At 45.1% G+C, this 20,461-nt stretch overlaps 1 protein-coding gene across 2 annotated transcripts in view; it reads left to right on the top strand.

The window, feature by feature from the left end:
* IGHMBP2 (immunoglobulin mu DNA binding protein 2) overlaps positions 1 to 20,461 on the top strand; it is a 43,497-nt gene that overhangs the window by 1,896 nt on the left and 21,140 nt on the right. Inside the window, exons 3-8 of one of the 2 annotated variants that reach the window (XM_027813719.2) lie at positions 1,688 to 1,880; positions 2,592 to 2,689; positions 8,545 to 8,708; positions 9,104 to 9,304; positions 13,443 to 13,590; positions 15,991 to 16,102. In XM_027813719.2, coding sequence (XP_027669520.1) covers positions 1,688 to 1,880; positions 2,592 to 2,689; positions 8,545 to 8,708; positions 9,104 to 9,304; positions 13,443 to 13,590; positions 15,991 to 16,102 — 916 coding nt within the window. Of the gene's footprint in view, positions 1 to 1,687; positions 1,881 to 2,591; positions 2,690 to 8,544; positions 8,709 to 9,103; positions 9,305 to 13,442; positions 13,591 to 15,927; positions 16,103 to 20,461 lie in introns of both variants that reach the window. The other variant, XM_005445067.4, reaches the window with a different exon arrangement.

Here is a 20,461-nt window from a genome sequence, read left to right as displayed (position 1 = left end):
AGAAATTGATGCAAGAAAGGAGGGGAGAGATTGTTATGGCTACAGGATGAATCTAGAGGAAAATGGCCTCTTTATCCCTCAGCTTATTACAGACACATGTTGCACCAGAAAGTAGTGCTGGTGATGAAAATTCTGGCTCTCCTCTATCTGAAACAATAAAAACAAAGTCCTGATCTCTCGTTGTTAAAGATTTCCTGGCATTCTTTGTACAAGCCAAAGTGTTCATGCTTATGTCTTGCGGTAGGTAAGGAGCTTTTGTCACATTTTATTTGCAAAATGGAAAGTGGATTTTCCTTTTCCTTCCTGAGTTGCCATGTTTCTCCCTTTCCTCTTATTTTTGGCAAGGAAGAGAAGGTGAAATATGTGCTGTTATTAGCTACATGCCTGGATTTCTATTGAAAATGCAGGTACCAGAGAAATACAGACTCATTAGCACGTGAGCCAGCGCCCTTTTCACTCATGTCTCACCGTCTGCCATCACTTCCATGAATTCATGACCAGGACTGTCAGAGCTGAGCTGTTGCCTCTCTTGCTGATATCCGAGGAGGGTGAGGATGCTGTCTGCCATGCTGTAACCAACTGTGCAGGCTTACCCCTCGGAAGAACTTGGGTTTGACTGTGGAGTGAGTCTGCAATACACCTGCTATTTTTCTTCTCCAGAGACCCTTCTCTTTTTTCCTTAGGCAATGAGGGTATTGCCTTGCACTCTCCAAAACTGGTCCACAAAAGAGAAGCTGGCTGCACCAGATAATTTTCTGGTTTAGTTTAGTAATTTTATTGGTTTAGTTTGCTAGGTCATTGAGCTTGCTAAGCAGGCACATCATGGGGAACTATAATGTTTCTGACCCTGGTCGCACAATGGTGCCGGTTCAAAGTGTGTTGAAGTTCAGTTTGTTGATGCACTCTTTGTCACCCAGGCCTCCAAGCTGCTGACCTTTGAAATTAAAATGGCTCATTGCAGATTGGGAACTCAGTCTTGAGAGCATCCGCCAGTGATCTTCAAAGAGAAATAACATTGCCATAGCAGTAAATTATTCCTGGATGCAAGCATTTTAGCGTAAGAGCTGATGGACCTTGTGGAGGAAATCTTCCCATAGTTTGTAAATCTGAAATTTAATCCTCAATGAATGCGAGCCCCAGATAAGTTATAAACTTAGTCAGACATCCTGTTGAAAATCTGTTTCACCTCTACACTATGCAATTCCACTTTCTTTCGTAATCTCACAGTGACTGTGAAAAGCTGTAGTGAGTCCTCAAAAATCTCTGGTCTTTCTTAGTTCCTCTGACTGGCATATAGCAGTCATCTGGGAAGCACGTACTGTCACGCAGACTCCTTGGCTATTATTAAAGAAATACAATTGATGTAAAATGGTTTGTCTGAATGTTCAGAGAAGTCAGGTTCTCCCAAGATCTTTGTGAAAGCGTGTTGGCTTTCTGAGCAGCTCTGGCTATGGGGAGCACTGCTGGTCTCCACCCCAAGACCTGTGGTGTGTGGAGGTCTGAAGGCAGCTGGTTAGTTGCTGTCCGGTGTCTTCTCACTGCTAACTGTCCTTTTGCTCTCTCTTGTTGTGTGTTCTTTGTTTGCTAAGAGGAGGCTATTCTCCTTTGGTTGCTGGTCTCACCGAAAATGCTTCTTTTCAAAACATTTGCCCCACTTCGTTCTCTCTCTTCAAACTTGTCTTTGCAGGAGATATTGTGGGCCTTTACGATTCAGCTGGCCACAATGATCCGCTCTCCACCGGCATTGTAACACGTATCACCTCCAAAGCAGTGACTGTTGCCTTTGAGGAGTCTCGAGATGGCATGCTGAGCTTGGACCGAGAGTGCTCTTACCGCCTGCTGAAATTAGCCAATGATGTCACCTACAACAGGCTGAAAAAGTAAGGACCATGGGGTTGCAGTTCTCTCTCCTACAGTGACTCTGCTCAGGAGTGCTCAAAGCCAATTGAAAATGGCCAGGTTTATTCTGGAAGAGCTCTTCTGAGACAGGCTTATTTCACTAGGCTTGGTTTCTCTCCTATCTTATTCCTCTTACTCCTATAGCAGCTCCACTTAGAGGAGGTATCCACCTTTTGGATGTGCCTTTCTTTTCCTACTAACTGCTGAGGGAGCCCATTCCAAGATAAGTCGATTGGATATGTTAATCTACAGCATCAAAACAGCATAAATTTTCTACCTGTTGGCTGCTATGGTCCTGCTCTTCTTTCTTCCTCTCTCACACTCAGCTACATATTTTTGTCCTGTGTTGTATCACCTCTGGTTCCCACTGGATTCTGTAGAGAGCTTTTTCCATCCTGGCAGGAGAACTGAGTAGCTCTTTGCTGAATTAATGCGCTGAAAAAGCTCAACCCAGGGTCTGCATATATCCAACTGGAGTAATAGTAAAAAGTGGAAATCAGACCAGCATAAGGGGTAGGTGGGGGTGTGAGGGCTGGGGGATGCAGCAATTAGATAGGATTAGTCTGCTGTGGAGTAGCATTTTTCAGCTTTGGAAAAAGCTGAATCTGTGCCCACAGGCTTCAGCCCTAAAGTGAGCAGGAATCTCTCTAGGAATTCATGCTGCGCATGTAACTGGCTATTTTCTTTGACAGAGCTTTAAATGCACTAAAGCAGTATCACAGCGGTCCAGCCTCCAATCTGATCGACGTCCTCTTCTTCTCTTCGGATCCAAGCACATTCAATGAAACAAGTAAGGATGCTTCTTTGTAAGATTATATATCAGACTGATGGGAAGTGCTGGATAGATCTTTCTAGAGAAATTTTCTGTATCCTTGGGGTCAGAGTCCCTGGACCTTCATAGCCAAGCACATGCACAGAGACTGCTGCTGGTTTTAGTCTGCCTTGGTATGTGAAGCTGAGAGTTACACAGGTGGAGAGCTCTTTTAGATGGACTGGTAAGAACAGTTGTTGCTCTCATGCTGGTTTGAAGCAGATACGGAAAGTTACTGTAGGGAAAGGTGGGGGGAAATCTTTCCTCTCCAGAGCAGTCAGCAAAACCTGAAGTTCCCTACCCACAGCATAAGGGCTCTGTGCTCTGTCCATGCTCAGTTAGGAGGATATTTGCCTCTTCAGATGTCACATCTGAGAGAGGCAAAGAGCCAGAGCCCTAAGTGATGACTGTGCAGCCATTACTCCTCTTCCAGTCCCCCTAGTCCTCTCTCAGGCTGACCAGCTGAGAAAGGTGCTTGGGGTCTCTTCGTTCAAGACCCATTCTTTGAAATGGGCCATGGGAACACAAATAACTCTGATCTCTCTGAAGTTTTTATTCACATCAAATATACAGCTTGCTTTGCTCCAGGAAGGGCCTGAGTACTGAATGTGAGTAACAAGTGGTGTTGCAACTGGCAGCATTGAACACATAGTTTTCACACTGGTTTATGGGTCCCTGGACACACTTCACTCAGGTCAAGACCCTTGTCATCACTGGAAGAGAGACCATTCAGCTAGATAATGCTCACTTTTCTCAAGAGTGTACCAATTAAACCTGAATTCTGGCATAAAACAGGCAGGATTTGTGATGAGGGAATTTGTTTGCACACATTCATGAGTCTGAAATCCAATTTAGTTTATAAGGCATTTCTTATTTGCTTCTTGCCCCAATCCCATCCATAAACTTCAAAGATCAGAGACTGCCAGCACTGCTTCTATATTGGAAACAATAACTCTGTCTTCATGGGAATTAAGTGACTGTGGAACTCCTGCAATTTGAAACGGCATGGGAATGCTTGTATTTTTATTTTTGCAACCTTCTGATTGTATTCACTCAAGTTGATGTGCAGGATGCTTTTGTTTTATTAAATACTTAAAACCTCACAACTTTGCTTTACCAACAGCTGTCAAAAAAATTGCATGTGAGTAGAATCCCCTTTTACTCTCATCTTTTTGATGTGTTTGGAAAAATGAAAGATGAAACCGCACAGCTTAACCTTTTGGGGAAACAAAAGCCTCTGATCAGCAGGCTCAGCAACTGCTTGGGATACCTATATTATACCTTGGCAGAAGGGACGTGTCATCTGGGCTGCAAAAATTAGGGAGCAGAGAGTGGATTAAGCTGCCTAGCATGGTAGGGTTGGGCCAGCAGTCTGTGTCTTAAGCCGTGTAGAGAGCTCAGATCTCTCCTCACATCACTCAGCAGCATGTCACATGTGATGCCATCCATCCCTACCTGGTTTCTTGCTGGCCAGAGTACCACTCTGTTTCCTCTCCACCACAGCTCCCTGCACTCTGTGCTTGCTGTTGCAGCTTTTCTCCAGCTTTGATTACTGTATTTGGTTGTCTGCAGTGGCTTGCCTCTTTCACATACACGCACCCACTCCCCGGCAGTATACCTTCAGGCTAGGCTTCTGCTACAAAATACCAAGGACAAAGAATTAATGTTGTGTGAGTCATATCTCCATATCTCTAAGCACTGAGCTTAGTCTGAGTCAAACGTCTTAGCCTTTTGGCTACCTAGGGACCTTGGTGCACTCAGGTTTTTAATATTAGATAGAAGAATTAAATTTTAATGAATTAACTTTCTCAGCAGCTTCAACTCTGCTTGTCCCTTTGTGGTAGCAGAACTGCCTATCTAATGAAGAGAAATTCCTTTTCAAATTGCTTAGATGCACAGAGATGAATTTTTCGTCTCCCCAGGACTGAGAATATTGATTGATAGAAACACTGAGCCACATTAGACAGAGGCAATGCAACATGAGAAGGCAGCTTATCACCTGAGAACAGCAAAATGCTCTGGCAGGGTGGAAAGGCTTCCATTTACCTTCTCACTTTATAGCTTTTTTTCTACCAACTAGAAAGATGTTATGCTAGCCAGGAATTAAATAATAATGACTTTAACTTTAAATAGGTCCCGCAAGGTGCCTCGAACTGCCAGCCTCTCCTGAGTTGAAGGGGAGGGCACTCAGCAGCTGGCTGGATAAATCCTGTCTCTTATGACTAAGTGATGGCACATGCAGTTTCCCAGGTGCCCGTACACCATAGGACGTGGGGCTGTGTCTCTGCAAACAGTGTTGAAACTCACATATACACATAATGTCTGTAAAAGGCAGCAAATGTTTCCCAGGTGCATACTCTGACATGGAAAGATGGAAAAACCTGACAGTATTTCAGGCTGCTTCTCCTCCGTGACACAGTATCTCCTTTCATGACCAAGCATCGTTTAGCGTGGTTTCTTGGGGATCTGCTTCCCTGTATCTGTCTCATCCTATCCATTGTCTGATATCAGACAAATCTGTCAGGAGTCTCAGAATTAATAAGTTCTGTACATTTCATAAAACCGGCTGTCGAGACACACATCTATATTAATGTCATTTCAAGGTGCAGTAAGCTTCATTTCAATCAGAAGCCCAGAACACCAAGGGTAGGAGTGAGACCTTATAAACACCTGCCCAGAGAAAAAGCTAGCACTGACACTTGTGCAGGAAAAGAGAAAGGCCCAGGATAGATGAGATCCATATCTAGAGAGGGAACATTTGTCACTGTCTTCTGTGCAAACAGTGGGGAAGAACCAAATTACAAGGAGATTGAGAAGTAGAAGGGTCAGTGGAAGTCATAAGCACTCGTCTCTGTGCCTGGGTGTTCAAGGGTGTTCTCCCAAGGGCAAAATTGGCTCCAGCAAGTGGTATGTACAGCAGCAGAACCCTAAGCCTAATTTTAAGTGTGGGGGAAAAATGAGATGCCTCATATTTCACTCCTGGGAGTCTCAGAGCTTTTGGGTGGGTTCTGATACCACAGCACATGTGCAGGGACCCCTGCACCCATACATTGTGGGGGATGTATAGAGAGGCTTTGCTTGCCAGCAGAGGCCAGCCTTGTTCTGCTTGCTGTGCACCGCAAGACCAGCTAAGCTGGATAGACGTGTTTCCTTTTCTTTCAGAAATAAGGTTATGCCTTATTGGAGGCATAATCCTGTACCAGCTCTCTCCTGTAGTTCTGGTCTAGAAAAAGCAAGGGGGTGTTCATCTCTATGCCCAGACACTGGCTGGCTTGCGTGGTCACGTGGAGTGCAAAAGGCATGGCTTATATCTAATTCTGCTGTAAAAAGGCATTTGAAAAGAGAAAGAAGGAATTTAAAAAGCCTAGTTAAAAGGCAGGGATGTCCCCAGCAAAAGCCAACCCAGCAGGCAGAGTGCTGGGGAAGCACCAGGGATTTCTAGCAAAACTGCCTTGGCTTCTTGGCACAAGTTCAGTGTATGTGACAAGACATTTGCAAAAAATCTTCAATGCTTCTTGTTCCTCTGGTCTGTGATACCTCTTGTCGTCACAGGGCCCATAAAAGCCCTTGAGATCTACAGAGAAAACTAAGCAGTCCAGACACCTCAGCTGCCAAATGCTTCATGCAGAGAGCAGGGAAAGTTCCTTGTTTCAGGCTTAATTCCCCACCTGGGTTTTATCCAGCAGTGTTCAGCTGCAGTTAGGTTGTCCTGTAGAGGAGCTGGTCATAAGGTCCAAGTTTTCTCTCGGTGCCTGTACACACTGGTTGTGAGGAATATACTTTGGAAGGTACACTGAGAAGTGAGAGGCCTCCAGCTCTGGAAGACTTGAGCTCTTCCCCCCAGGAGTTCCCACCTGTGTTTGGTGCAAAGCCCCCCTTCCTGGACTTGAGTATCACCCTCCAACCTACTACCTCACCTGAACTGCTGGGACTGTGCAGAAACGGCTCAGCTTCTGGAAATGTTGTTGGAGGACCAACCTTGATGGCCAAGGTGGATTTTTTTTTTTTTTTTTTCAGTGCTACACTCCTACATGAAGTTGTGCATCAGGGGCTGAGTTACCTGACCACCAGCAAGACCCATCCCTGCCAGGCCCAAGGATGCAGTTTTATGTTCATCCTCTCTATGATCTGTGTCAGGGGGCTGAGATGGACAGCCTTGGGCAAAGCAGGAGGCACCAATGCAGAGTTGGTGCCGCAGAGCTAGAGCTGGGTTAATGGATGTCTTCTGGGAGCCTCTGATGCAAATCGTAAATGGATTGCTTGTAATGAGCTCTTGGGCCAGTCCTACTGGAGTGGATAAACTACGTTTTTTCAGGTGAGGCTACTAAGAGCCCAGCTGGTGGATGAAAAAGAGTTTAGAGGCACCACAGCATCCCTTAAACAGCTCTGCCCTCCTCCTCACCGCTAACATGCCCAGCCCAGAAAAGAGGCACATTTCCCAGCCTTCCCACACAGCAACTTTTGGCAGTGTGTAATTAAAAGGGAAGAGGGTGCGTATGCATGAGGAGAAGCCTGTTTCTGATCTCATTCCTTGAGCAAGGAAATATCAATGACTCCTACGTCCCAGCTGTTCCTCATTGTGGGAAATGCCTTTCGGTTTTTAAGCTATTCTTTTTTTCCCTGCCCATGGGATGCTTCCTAGTCTTCTCTTAGTCATTAGCACACTAAGTCAAAAATTATCTATAGAGCAAGAGGCAGGTTAACAGGAAAAAGTACCATTAGTCCTGTTTCTCTCTTCCTCACCAGGCCTCTTTTTAACAGATGTTACTTGTTTAACCTGGACACCTCAGTTGCGCTGCTTCAAAAGTCAGTGCCAGAAGTTACACAGGAGTTGCACCTAAGTTAACCTGCCTGAAACCAGAAGAAACTTTCATGCTTTTAATCAAGCCTTAATGCAAAGATAGGAATAAAACACATGATGCCCAGCAGGGAACGATGCCCAGAGATTTGTCTTATATAAGCTTTTGTGGGAACATTATTTTCGGTAAACCTCAATGTAATGAGTCATCATCTCTGCTGTAATTAACCTCCATAATGAACAAAGAGATTAGCAGCAGGATTATGGGGGATGAGAATAAATATGGGTTTATATTAGATAAATCCAGGAGGTAAAAAGCAGCTTTTGAGATGTTGGTCTTCTGCAGTGAAAACAATTCTCTTGTAACGCACGTTCTTTCCCCTTTTTCCTTTGTGATCATTAAAGCTCAAACTGATTTTAGTGTGCGCCATTTATATTGCCAGTTTGTATCTTTTTTCCTGCCTTTTCAGTCATTGTTGAACAATACAGGACTGCTCTTTTTTGCTCACAGACACTGTAGTTTTTTCTGCTTTTTCACTAGTGCTGTGTTGGGTTTGTTAACTGGGATTGATTTGTTTGCAAGGTCAACTACTTTCTCCTTTTTATTGAAGGTTTACTAAATATGCTGGCTCACCTTTAAAATAAACCCAGAGCACCTTCCACACCCAGAAGATCCTACATGTTTGATGTTATAGCTGGTAAATGCCTCTTTAAATGCTGAAAAGTTCCAATACAGACTAGCTGCGTTCACAACTGAATGCTTGCTCCTCCTGCAAAATAGCAGGGTAGGAGACAGAAGGAGGAAGACAGGGATGCCTGTTTGTTTTGAAAGTATAACAAGCCTTACTTTTACCAGTCTGGGGTCTTTTAGCCACCTAGGTGGTACGCAGTGTACCTTTCTCCCAGAAAAGATTATTTTCATTATTGATTTGGGCCTGCTAGTGAGAGCTTCTTATTTGTATTCATGGATTTGTGCTTCTCAGCAAGCACCCAAGTTAGGGCTGAGGTCCAAACAAATCTCCCGCTGTCTCCTCAGAGCCTCTAAAGCTTTACAATGACTCGCTGGATGCATCGCAGAGGGAAGCTGTCTCCTTCTCACTGGCTCAGAGGGAGCTTGCCATCATCCATGGACCACCTGGCACAGGGAAGACCACAACACTAGTAGAGATCATCTTGCAAGCTGTACAGCAGGGCCTGAAAGTGAGTATCAGTGACAGGACTGTAGTGACAGCAATCACCTTGGTTTATTTTGCAAACTCATTGGGCTTCATGGCAGCTGGAGCAGATCCAGCAGCAGCTGTGCTACACTGCAGAGTCTGGCTTGGCTTGCAGGGACCAGTTTTTTTTCTCCTATCACTGAAATTAGGTGCAAATAAAAGCTTCAAAGCTCAGGTTCGCTATTTATTGAAGACCCTGCCCTAGTGCTACAGAGCAAGGTGAGAATTGCCTTTAGTGTCTGGAGGTTGTGAAGATGTCAGTGGTTTATTCCCAATAGATTGTGTTGGTTTCCCTCTGCTGTCTTCCTGCTCAGATACTGTTGCTCCAGCATTTTGTTCTCCTTGGCAGTAACAAGCACTTGGTCTCCCCCCTTGCAGGTCCTGTGTTGTGCCCCATCCAACGTTGCTGTGGATAACCTGGTGGAAAGGCTGGCTGGCTGCAAAGCCCGCATCCTGCGGCTAGGGCACCCCGCTCGCTTGCTGGAGCCAATCCAACACCATTCCTTGGACGCAGTCTTGGCCCGTGGTGACAATGCCCAGATAGTGGCAGATATCAGGAAGGACATCGACCAGGTCTTTGTACGTGTCCCTGCAACATGCCCCATGTGGGTTACCTGAATACCAGCTCTTGAGATTAGTAGTACCTGATCCACTAGCCAGGCAAGCTACTTCGTCTCAAACTGAGGAACAACTCTGCCACTGCTTGGATGTTCTTAAAAGACAATCACTACAGCCAGGTGCTCAGGGTTGCCCCAAAACCAGTGGCTAGAGACAAGTCACAGTGACTAGCCCTGATGTGAGCCATGGGCAGCATGCAGCCAGCTTGCATCCTGGTTGAACCTGGTATTTGTGGGTTCAGCATGCCATGAGCCTGCAGTGACGCTCCAAGTCTGGATCATACTGTATACAGGCAGGGGTAAAATACCGGTGGGCACAAACCTGTCTTTGTGGTCAAGTCAACAGTAGAAAGGCCAATTCAGGGGAGAGGATAGAAAAATAGCATAGTGTAGAGGACTAACAGTGACAATTTGAGCTGTGTGTGGCCTGGATTAATCCCATTTACTCTGATTGGGAGGTATTTAACCTGACCCTGGAGGCAAGGAACTGGGGTGCAAGCCTGACAGTTTTAGAGGTGGTGAAGGCTTCCAGCCTGAAGAGGTGTATCACAGAGAACCTCTCTGCCAGGGGCTGCCTGAGTCTCCTCAGTCACCTGCCACCAGTGCTTATCGTCTGCTGTAGAAGGAGCTAAGGGCAAAACTCCTCCTAACTGAATTCCTCATTGAAGTGGCAAAACCATAATCATTACTGCTGCGTAGGGAGAGATGCTGCAGTGCCCTGCTCTCCACATTAGCTGTTTGGCATTGCTCATGCAATCCTCTTCAAAAGAGAGCAAGAGAAACATTCACATCATTAATTCACTTCCTAATGAGATATCTGGCTGTCCTGACACTCCCTCCCACTCTCAGGCACCTCAAGTAGAAAGCAGAATACACTATAAAAATGCATCCTTAATTTCTTCTTTCACAACCTAATTTTCCTAAACTTAATTTACAAAGTAGCTCTTTTACTTGAGATGATAGGTTTTGATACTAAGGTTTTTCCCCTCCCTGTCTGGTGACAGCATTTTCTAGAAGCCATTTTGTAGGTGTATCCAGCTCAAGAGACATCCTGTCGTGATCAGGGATGCAGGAGGGCATCTTCATACCCCGGCACACACATTGTGCTGTACTTGCCCAAGTACATTGCCCTGCCCTTCAGGAAGGCACTGCACATTTCCTTTAAGCGATGCAGGCCGAGCGTGGCTTGCAGCCCCATTAACATTAACCTGCAGCCACCGCTATGGCAGCAGCTTCAGTTTTCCCAAATGCGTTTATGCATCATCCAGCATTTCTGTTGCTGAGCTGTTAGGGAAGTCACTTGGCAGACAGGCTGTTCTTGCACATAACCTAAGGAAGGAGGGAGCATCTGAGGGCTGAGTAAAGTTGTGCTTAGGATTGAGAGGCAAGTTTGTGAAGCATATACTTCTCTGCTGGGATGGAGACCTGGTTGTAGTCACAGCTCTACACCAAGTCTTTTTTACTTCTTAATTTATTTTGCATCTTTCTCAGTAGCTGTTAATTTTTCCCTTTCCTCTCCTTGGGAGGCACTTTGAAAGGTGGAAGGAGATTTTTTTCCTCCACTGTTGATTTTCCATAGTACAAGGAAAATTAGGGAGAAAACAGAGCCTTCAGCCTCAAGGTCTCCATCTGCTTCCTCCCTAGAGCAAGGGGTATGTGGTGATGGGAGATAGGAACTGGCCACCAAGGCCTGTGCCACCCTGAAGTACCAAACAAAACCCCAAGAGCTAACACACTGCTGCAGCTCAGCCTGCATAGCTGTGCTTTGAGCTGCCCATGCTCAGCTCTTCTACAGAAGATGCACTTGACTCATCAGCACCTTTTCTCTCTGGGCTGCAGAGAGCTCACCTCTGAGGCCCTGGTCCATCTTTCCCTCATCCTGCCTTAGCTTCTCCCTCGTAGTGTCCCCTGTAACAATTTTTTCCTTTGTCCACTCTGCATTTTGACTCTTCTTCCTCCTTTCCTTCACCATTACCCCCAGCCACAGGAATTTATAAAGGCTAAATGTGTATTATTTAGTAATATTAATGAAAACCGATGCTCTCTGCACATTTTTTACCCCTTTATGCCTTCTTCCCTCACCTGTTCAGGCTTCAAGCATTCCAGGACATCAGCTTCTGGATATTCTTTGCATCAACACAGGCACAGTCCCATAGTGCCCAAGTAAGAAAGGCAGCAGAGGTCCAGCAGTGGTGAGCAGAGTCAGCTGGCAGCCCAGACCAACCAGCCAGGCCCAGGGCAATGCAGCTATCAACACAGAAAGGAAGCCAGGCTCAGAGCTCAAACCCCATAACCCAAATAAAGAACAAGGTCTGGCCTTAAATGCAACTCCCAGACCAATGAGTGCATGGGTGGGGGCCCAAACGAGCCAGCTCAGGACAATTAGAGCCTTCTGGTATCTGGGGATCTTGGCTCACAGTGTGCCAGGTACTGTCCTTGGGGCTGACTGACAGTGCTGTTACCTCTGGACTGGGCTCCCTGCTCCCTCAGCTGCTTTCAGAGCTGAGTCAGTCAGATATTTGGATCTTAATGTCACCAGCCAACATCACGGAACAGTTGCTATTTTTAATTTACTAACCAGATCTTTTTGCAGAACAGACATTAAACTTGGCTCTTCAGGCACCATCAGTTTTGCTCTCTAATCTTTGTTTCTAGCAGAGAGGAAGTCGATGCTAATCTGCTTTGTCCCTTCAGCTCAATGAGTATCAGGGCTGGCACCCATACTGTCCTTTTAGATTAAGCTAGGGAAAAGATGCCTGTGTGATCATGTTTCCTGCGTACCTGTTTGTGGCCCATCAGCCAATTGTGACTACATTTGACAGACATGTAGAGGTTTCAAAGGTATTAAATACCTACAGGTTTAACCAAAACAGGTGGCTGAGTGAGACACATGATTGTCTTTCTTAGTGAAAAGGTGGCCATATGAGCTGGACCATGTTGGACGCTGGAGAATCCATCTGTACAGGGGATGATTATAGGAACCATCAAATCTTATTGCTTTGGCTGCGTATAAAAGCTTGTGTATGCAATCTTTTCAGCTTTCTCAAGTCATCAGCCTTACCTCCAAGGAAATAATCTAAATTTCCATCTGAGAGTGTGGGTACCTTTCTCAAGGTGACTTGCAGTGAATGATAGCTTGGCTGTTGTCTCATAGCTGCTGGTCTGTAGCTGGGGAAGTGCTAACAACCAGTGGTGATGATTTGATGTGTTAGATATGTTTAATAGGCGTTGCTAAAAAAAGCCATGAGCCTGTCTAGATATGGCTCTCAATCATTTACAGCAGCTCAGAGATGCCTTTTTAAAAATGCAGGGCTGCTGCTTTGGCTGGACATGGCACAGTCAACCTGGGGAGCCCTCCTGCTTCAAGGTCACTTGGAATCAGAAGGTCCCTGCTTGCCCTGAGTAATGGAGCAGAATGATATAGGAAGTCCTGGTTTCTCCCCTGCCAAAGGCACAAGACCCTTCCTCCCATAAAAACCTAATCACCATTATACATTACTCCCTGCTTTGTACCCAGGTGCTTTGACTGATGCACAGACTTGGCCATTGGATGGACTGAAGCATCTAACCTTCTCCCTGCTGATCTCTGGGGCATTGGGAAGGTACAGGGCAGAGCAGGAAGGGCTGAACAGAGGATTTAAGGACAGGGAGTTACTCTCCAACACTTTATGGTCACAATCCAAGACTATCAGAGTCTGCAACCAGAGGAGTTTAAGCATGGACCCGCTAAGTTGAAGAAATCACTGTCTGGACCTTGAGTGATGGTCTTCCTGCTGATGCTCCCGGATGGTCTGATGGGCAGTGATATTCTCATTTTGCTGCTTCATGCTCAGAGCCTGGGGATGTATTGATACAGTTCATCTTTTGCACAGGCAGAAATACTCTTCATGCTTGGAGCCACACTGATTGTGGGAAGGGCTTTCTGTCAGAGAGAGGGAAGAGAAGCCAAGGTTTAGTGGGGCTGATTATGATGAGCCAATGTATCGTGGTGGACATAGAGAAGCCATGCTGTGTTCAGGTTCTTTGGTTATCCGAGAAGCTGAACATAAATCCCTAGGACTAGAAAAAGGTTGTTCTATCTTGATTTTTCTGTTCTATAGGCAAAAACTAAAAAGGCTCAAGACAAGGGAGAGCGGAACCATTTTCTCAGTGAAATTAAGTCACTGAGAAAGGAGCTGAAGGAACGAGAAGAAACTGCCATGGCTGCAGCCCTTACCCATGCCAGTGTTGTCCTTGCTACGAATACAGGTATGAGATCCCGTTTTTCTTTGCAGTATTTTACCTCACTTGTCAGGATTCACATAAACTATCTGCCTTGCAATGCAGCATCGTGCCAGGGTAGGAGGGAGACAGTCTTTCTGCTCCAAGCTCCTGGGAGTTCAGTCAAGTTTGCTGCAAGCTCTCAAACTTCTCCACAGTGGGATTCTCCCAGCTTACACTCTGGCATGTGATGTTGTTGTTTAGCAAAAAATATGGGTCAAGAAGGGCCTTTGGTGTGAGCCAACGTGGCCCATCTTTGTTAATTCTGAGTAGGAGCTGAGCTTTCAGCGAGTAGGCAAGTGCTGTTGGAGGTGTGCAGCAGTCTGCTTATTGATTTTGTAAGTCACGTGGACTTGCTTTCCTGCATGGTTAATTTCCATGGCTGGTTGAATACAGCACGTTTCCATAGGCTGCTCTCAGTCTGCTGTATTTGGTTAGTTCTTTAAGTCACCCAAGTGGTGTAAACAACATTTAGGGAACAGTTCCAGGTATTCATCAGGCAGTGCAGGTAGGTACATCTGCACCTGCAAGTAGGAGAGTAATACCCTTGTGATGGAAGGGGAACATAAGTGCTTCAAGTTTAACGTGTGCTGAAGTGCTTTTCTAGATCAGATGTATAATACTCCAGGGCCCACTTAAAATCTTCAGATTTGGTTGCTGAGGGATTATTTGCTGAAAGGAAACATTAATAATTTTAGGTCATAAAAAAAGAACCTCATGGGGCATTCACAAATTACTAGTGTAAAGATTAAAGGGAAGATAAATCCTTCCAGTGCATTATTTGCTGGGAATTGGCCTTTCGCTTCTTCTAACTTTGCCTGAAAAAACAGGGGGAGGTTTCCTTTTTTCGGTAAAACTGGTATTTTGTGTTGATCGTTGTGTTGATCAGATGTGATTTTCTCCTGGGACTCAGGCTTGCTAGTCATTGTGGAGGTCTGTGCAATTCTGCTTCAGCAACAGGCAGTGGTCAAACAAGGGGTTTGGATTTTGTGTTTTCATCAGTTAAGCAGTCTTGGTATTTGTCTGAAACCATGTAGTTTGATGGGAGTTATTTATGCAAGCCAAACTGTTCTGTTGCTAGGTTCAGCAGAGAGAGAATTTAATCATGGCAACACACAGGGACACCAGTGACCTTTAGATAATGGGAGTTCAATAAACTCAAGTTGAGCTGCAAGGCTGTAAGGGAAGAAAACTGTCTGCACAGCTGCATGCCATGTTGGTACAGTCTTTTTAGATAGAGAGAACCTCTTTCTATTTCTTTTCCTTCCACCTTCAGCTTGTAAAATTGCAAAAGTCAAGTTCAAACTGTATGGCCCTTGTTACCAGAGTGGATTCATATAGGCTGGAGAAAAAATTTTAAAGGAAAACATGGTATCCCAGTTGACAAACCGTAACATCCCAAGTGATGCAAAACTGTAGATGCAGTAGGATTTACAGTGGCAAAGCAGAATCACCCCTAATCAGAGCTGCTTTCTGTGTAATAGCACAGGGGCTTTTGAAAAAACATTTCTGTGAATGCCGCGAATAAAAATCTCCTTGTCTGGCATGCTGGCTTCTTAATCCTCCTCTCTTCCTTTTGCATCCCTTTTTCTTCTGAATTGCAGTGATACCTTTGATGTGTCTGAAATGCATAGTTCTGTCCAATACATGGATCAGTATCGGTTCCTGTCTGGGTTAGAGCAGGACATGCATAAGAGTTATTTGTTTGATGTTACAAGTGGATGCCTGATGTAAAAAAAGAGCCCTTGCCGTGGTTGTCTGATGACAGTCTCCCATGCTTTCCCTTCTCCTACTGCCATGAGGAAGGACAGAGTAGAACAGCCAGGGCCAGCAGGGCAGAGGACGCAGGGCCTCCATGATCCTTCCCTCTCGGAGTGTCCCTCAGTGTACCAGGCAAGGTCAATCTCAAGTCTGTCATCCTTTCCATTGTGGTTGATGAGAAGTTCTGTTTGCATTTGAGGGCAGAAGGAAAGTGGGTGTTCATAACTGCTTTCGTTCCGCTTCTGCTTTGAGTGAAGCATTTGAGCATATTGTTCTGTTTGTCATCTGGGTTTCACTGTTGTTTTCAAAGATACTTGGAAGCTTTCAGGCCCAGATGCCAGGGCAAAAAAGGACAAACAGAAATTGGCAAAAACAGTCTGACATACACATATATATGTATATGTATTTGGCATGGACTACAGAGCTGAATTTCTAAGTCTCTGCAAAGAAATTTAATTTTACCTACCTCCTTCAATCACATTTAAAGCATGTGTGGTCTGTTTTTAAAACAGGTTGCATGTTTTGCTGTGCTCCCCTGCTAAGCTGTGCACTTTCTTTAATTAGGTGCTTCCTCTGATGGCCCACTAAAGCTGCTTCCTGAAAATCACTTTGATCTTGTGGTGATAGATGAGTGCGCTCAGGCCCTGGAAGCCAGTTGCTGGATACCTCTGCTGAAGTCTCCGAGGTGTATCCTTGCTGGGGATCACAAACAGCTTCCTCCCACCATCATCTCTCACAAGTAAGGAGCGGTTTGTGTTCACGGGTCCTCCTGTTATTTATGCAGCCAGATGCTTCTGAATGCCTCAAGTGTCAAGACATTTCATTAATGTGGATTATTTATTGGTATCCCCCATGAGTTGGGTTTGGTCACGCAGCCAGAATTACATCAGACCTGTTTTACTGATAGTAACTGTTTAACGTTTAATGCGGCTGCATCTGAGCAGGCTTTCTTATCGCACAAGGCCGTGACAGTTGGTCGTTTTACCTGCTGCTGACCGAGCCACTTAACAGCAAAGTCTGTGCAGTCAGCGTGGTGCCTTTTGGGCTGATGAGTGCCTGCTGGGCAGCTGCTCCAGGGCTTGCAAGGGTTTTGTGTTTGCAGACAGGGAGAGCAGTCTGACAGGCAGCCTTTGGCCCCGCTCTGGAGTTGCCGGGAATTCTCAAAGGTGTGTGCATCTTGCCTGTGAGGCTCTCATCTGCGTGGGAGCAGAGACGTGGCCTGCAGGAGTTCACACATTGGATCAAGTTTTGTAGGAACAAGGTGGGTTACCTTGGTAGAACTGCTACAGCAAACCTCAGGAAAAGATGGTTCTGTATCGAATCCTGGCTGTTCTCAGTGGGAGTACTGGCTCACACAGTGACAGGGAGCTGTCTGAAACACGATGTGCTCGTTTTGCAGAGGTCCTCCAAGCTGCATCAGGGACACCATCCAACAGCTAGAGTCCCAGCCTAATCCAAGATTGCCTTTTGCTCTTGTCCCACACGTACTTAGGAGTTGTGTGCCTGCAACAGGGAGGATCCTCTGCAGAAAAAGCAGGGCAGACAGGGAGGGTGAGTGCAGTGAGGCAGGAAGAACAGGCAGAAACTCATGCTGAACTGTGTTTCAGGGAAATCTGTTACACTGGGAACATCAGATGCAGCTCTGCAGCATCACAGAAACAGCTCTGCTCAAAAAGGCTGTGTAATGTGGCATTCGTCCACTCACCGCTGTGGCCTCTGCACAAGAGGCCGAGATAAACAGCAGATAAACACTATGAAATCAGAGGGTCCTTCCTGGCTGGTACTGCTGTGGGACTGACAGTTGTTTTCTGTGTGCTTGTCTGCATCCTTCCATCAGTCACCTGAAACATGCCTTGCTCCAAAGAGTTCAATGCATTGAGCTTGCCTTGCTTGCTTTCATTTTTCTCTTCAGTGAGACGGAGTACTTACACTATGCACTACTATTAGATTACTCGAAGTTGTGTATATTTTGACAGATGTTTTCCCTGAGAGACGTCATCAGCAGAGATGTTTTTTCAGTCCCGCTTGCTTAACAGCACTGTGCTTGAATTCTTTGTTTTCTCTCTTACACAAAGTAATTTTCAGACTGGTTAGAAAAGTTGTTCAAAAAATGGTTTAAAACAATCACATCATCTATTAAAACTAATAAAATTATAAGCAAACAGAAGGTGAACAAAACAGAGGCACAAATTCTGGTTTCACTGACCAGTATTTAAATGTAAGTTTAAAAATACTTGTTTCATAAAGTTTAAAATGTTTGTTTTTAAGTTTTTCTACATGATGTCTCCTTGTACCTGGTAAGAAGGGTGGCCTGGTTTACCTACTCTTTCCTGACTGCAGGTTTTGTGGAGCAAAGTCAGGCTCGTACTCAGTTTAATCCAAGTCTTCCCTTTATTAAATTCTGCTTCTGTGGTTTCACATTTATTTATTTAATGTATTAATGTGGGAGCTGGCCCACCGAGATGCTGCGTTATCACACACACCACAGCGATTATAAAACCTCACAGTACCTACAACACACATATTAAGAACAATTAGATTGTGGGAAAGATCTGTGGCTAGCATAGATTGCCTGTGCTTCGAGGGGGATACTCCAAATAGAACCAAGGAGCCTTTGGGTAGTTTAAAATATACATGTGTGCATAGTTATCTAGCTTTAGATCTGGAATTACTGAACTGTCATTGTGCAGAAGCAGAGAAGTAGGGCTGACTTCATAAACTTTCTCTCCTGCTTCCAAAAAATAATGAGCAAGATACGTATCTGTGATCTCACTTTAATTTTGAACAAGGGAAATAAAAAGTCCAAGGGAGGCAGCAGCTCCTGGCAGGTGGCTAAGAGATGGTGCAAATAATGTTAAGGCACTGGATCATTTTCTCATTTTACTGTTATCAGATGCACAGATACTTATTGTTTTGCAGATCTTGGCAGGTGATAAGCACACTCCTGCACTGTCTGGTGGAAGTATCTAGGCTGGTGAACTGCAAAAAGCCTATCCAAACCCCCCTACCCTTATCTCATTGTTTATTTACTGTGAGTTTGCAGGCTGCAGACCTGTGACTAGATTTTCCCCATCCGTAAACTGGGAATAAATAATTTTACCTCCATACAGAAGCCAAATGGCTAGTCAAGGCTGGGGAGACAGAGAGAGGCTGTAATCTGTGCTGAGCTGATGTGTTACTAGTCTAGGGTGGGAAGAAGCAGTCAGGGGCTAGAGTCTCATATGCTTAAATTAGTAGGCAACTGGTTTAATCTGGAGTCAGATAACAAAACTATTTCAGTAGAGAATTTTCAGCCATAAGAAAAAACCTCATGGGGCAGTCACAGGTGACTAGTGTGAAAGTTAAAGGGAAGATAAATCCTTCCGGTGCATTATTTGCTGGGAATTGGCCTCTCGCTTCTTTTAATTTGGCCTGAAAAAACAGTGGGAGGTTTCCTTTTTTTCCATTAAAACTGATATTTTTGTGCTGACTGTTGTGTTGATCAGGTGTGATTTTCTCAGCAGAGAGAGCTCCTTCTTCGGTAAAGAGCTCCTTGCCTGATGCTCAAGGTGCTTTTCAGAATAAGTATCTGGTTACTAGCAAGAAGAAATTTGCAGTTTGGTCCTTCTGATTTCAGGGTTATCATTTGTTAAGTGATGCTTAAGGCTTGTCTTTTCTGCCAGAGAAACTATCGTAGCTGCATAATGCCATGGTGTTTGTGCTGCCCTCGGCCTGCAGGACTGTGCTCAACTGCCATTCTGAGCAGCGACACTGGTTCGAGATTTTCACCCCACTCTCCGCTTGTGCCAGTAAGTTGTTCCAAATTATGAATAAGCAGAGAAGAGGGAGTTGGAAGCCCTTCCTCTGCTTATGCTTCTGGTTGTGGAAATGCACTTGTTCAGATCTCAGGCTTCTACCACAGCAGTGCTGATTTACAAGACCAGAAGCTTTAGGTGGATGTGTGTGGCCCCAAGTCAGCAGCTACATGCTAGCAAGGCAGACAGGGCTGCCCAGCCCCAGGAACAGAGCCTAGAGACTTATTTTTCCCAAGACTGTCAGATTAAGGGTAAGACATAGTAGAAATACCAGCTCGGGGGTGAGTGGGTCTAAGGCTCAACTGCTGTCAGTTTGGGCCTCTCTTTGAAATGAAGCAATTTCAAAAAAAATTCTTTGTAAGAGCTCCAAAAACATCATAGCACGTGCCCAGCTGCTTTCTTCTGCTCTGTCATAATGGCTGATGCCAGGAGCATTTGCTGGTGCTGCATCGTGGAGTCAACAGCCAAAAGCTTCTCATGATAGGACCATCTGCTGCAGACCTCCTCCTCATCCTGCTTGAGGAGTTAGGCTTTTCTCTCCCTCAGTTTTGAGTTCATGTGACTTTGCAGTGGAAAGCTGCCACTAGTTTGCATCTCTCCTTTGGTCACAGGTGATCATAACATCCTCTTTCTCCACCAGAAACATTGTTTTGCTTCTTAGATCCTATGGGTGTGACTTGGACCAAGCTTTTTGTCCTTGCTGTTCCCATTGTTTTTCTTTATAAAGAGCTTGACAATTTTGTTAAGCATTTTGCATGTTTTCCTTCCATGTTTTTAAAATCCCAGCTGCACAAAGAACTGGTCTTTGTAAAATTAAAAGAGAGTGTGAGTAGAAGTCAGATCTTCTCACTCTTCAACCTTAGCAGGGTTACCAGCTGTGCAGGGAAGTCAGTTGTTCGGTGAGCTCACATCTCTTGTGGAGCAATCCCTTTTGGATGAGAAACCTTAAGAATGTTTAAGCACCGTGTCACTCTGTGTCCTTCCTAAAGTTCAACTGATTTAAAATAAAATAAGGCAGAGAGAATGTGCGTCTGAATCAATAGTATTAACAGATTTATAACTTGGCCTGTATGATCCGACAAAACTTGCTACATTAAACAAAATTATGGCTCAAGGCATCAGCAGGTCCGTGACCCAGGTGCTGGTCAGACAAGACACCAGTCACCAAAGCTCAGCCTTGCAGACAGTTGCCTTTTGGAAGATAAAGTGCAGAAGGCCAAGCTGACTTCAGCTTACTTGGAAGAATTATGGGCTGTGCTCTCAAATGCTGCCTGTCTACAGTTTAGCCTAAAAGGCAAAGCTGC

The sequence above is a fragment of the Falco cherrug genome, chromosome 10 (genome assembly GCF_023634085.1).
Source record: "Falco cherrug isolate bFalChe1 chromosome 10, bFalChe1.pri, whole genome shotgun sequence".
In the NCBI taxonomy this organism is placed as follows: domain Eukaryota; kingdom Metazoa; phylum Chordata; class Aves; order Falconiformes; family Falconidae; genus Falco; species Falco cherrug.
Note: the sequence above shows the minus strand (reverse complement) of the source record. Positions and strands in the feature narration are given on the sequence as shown.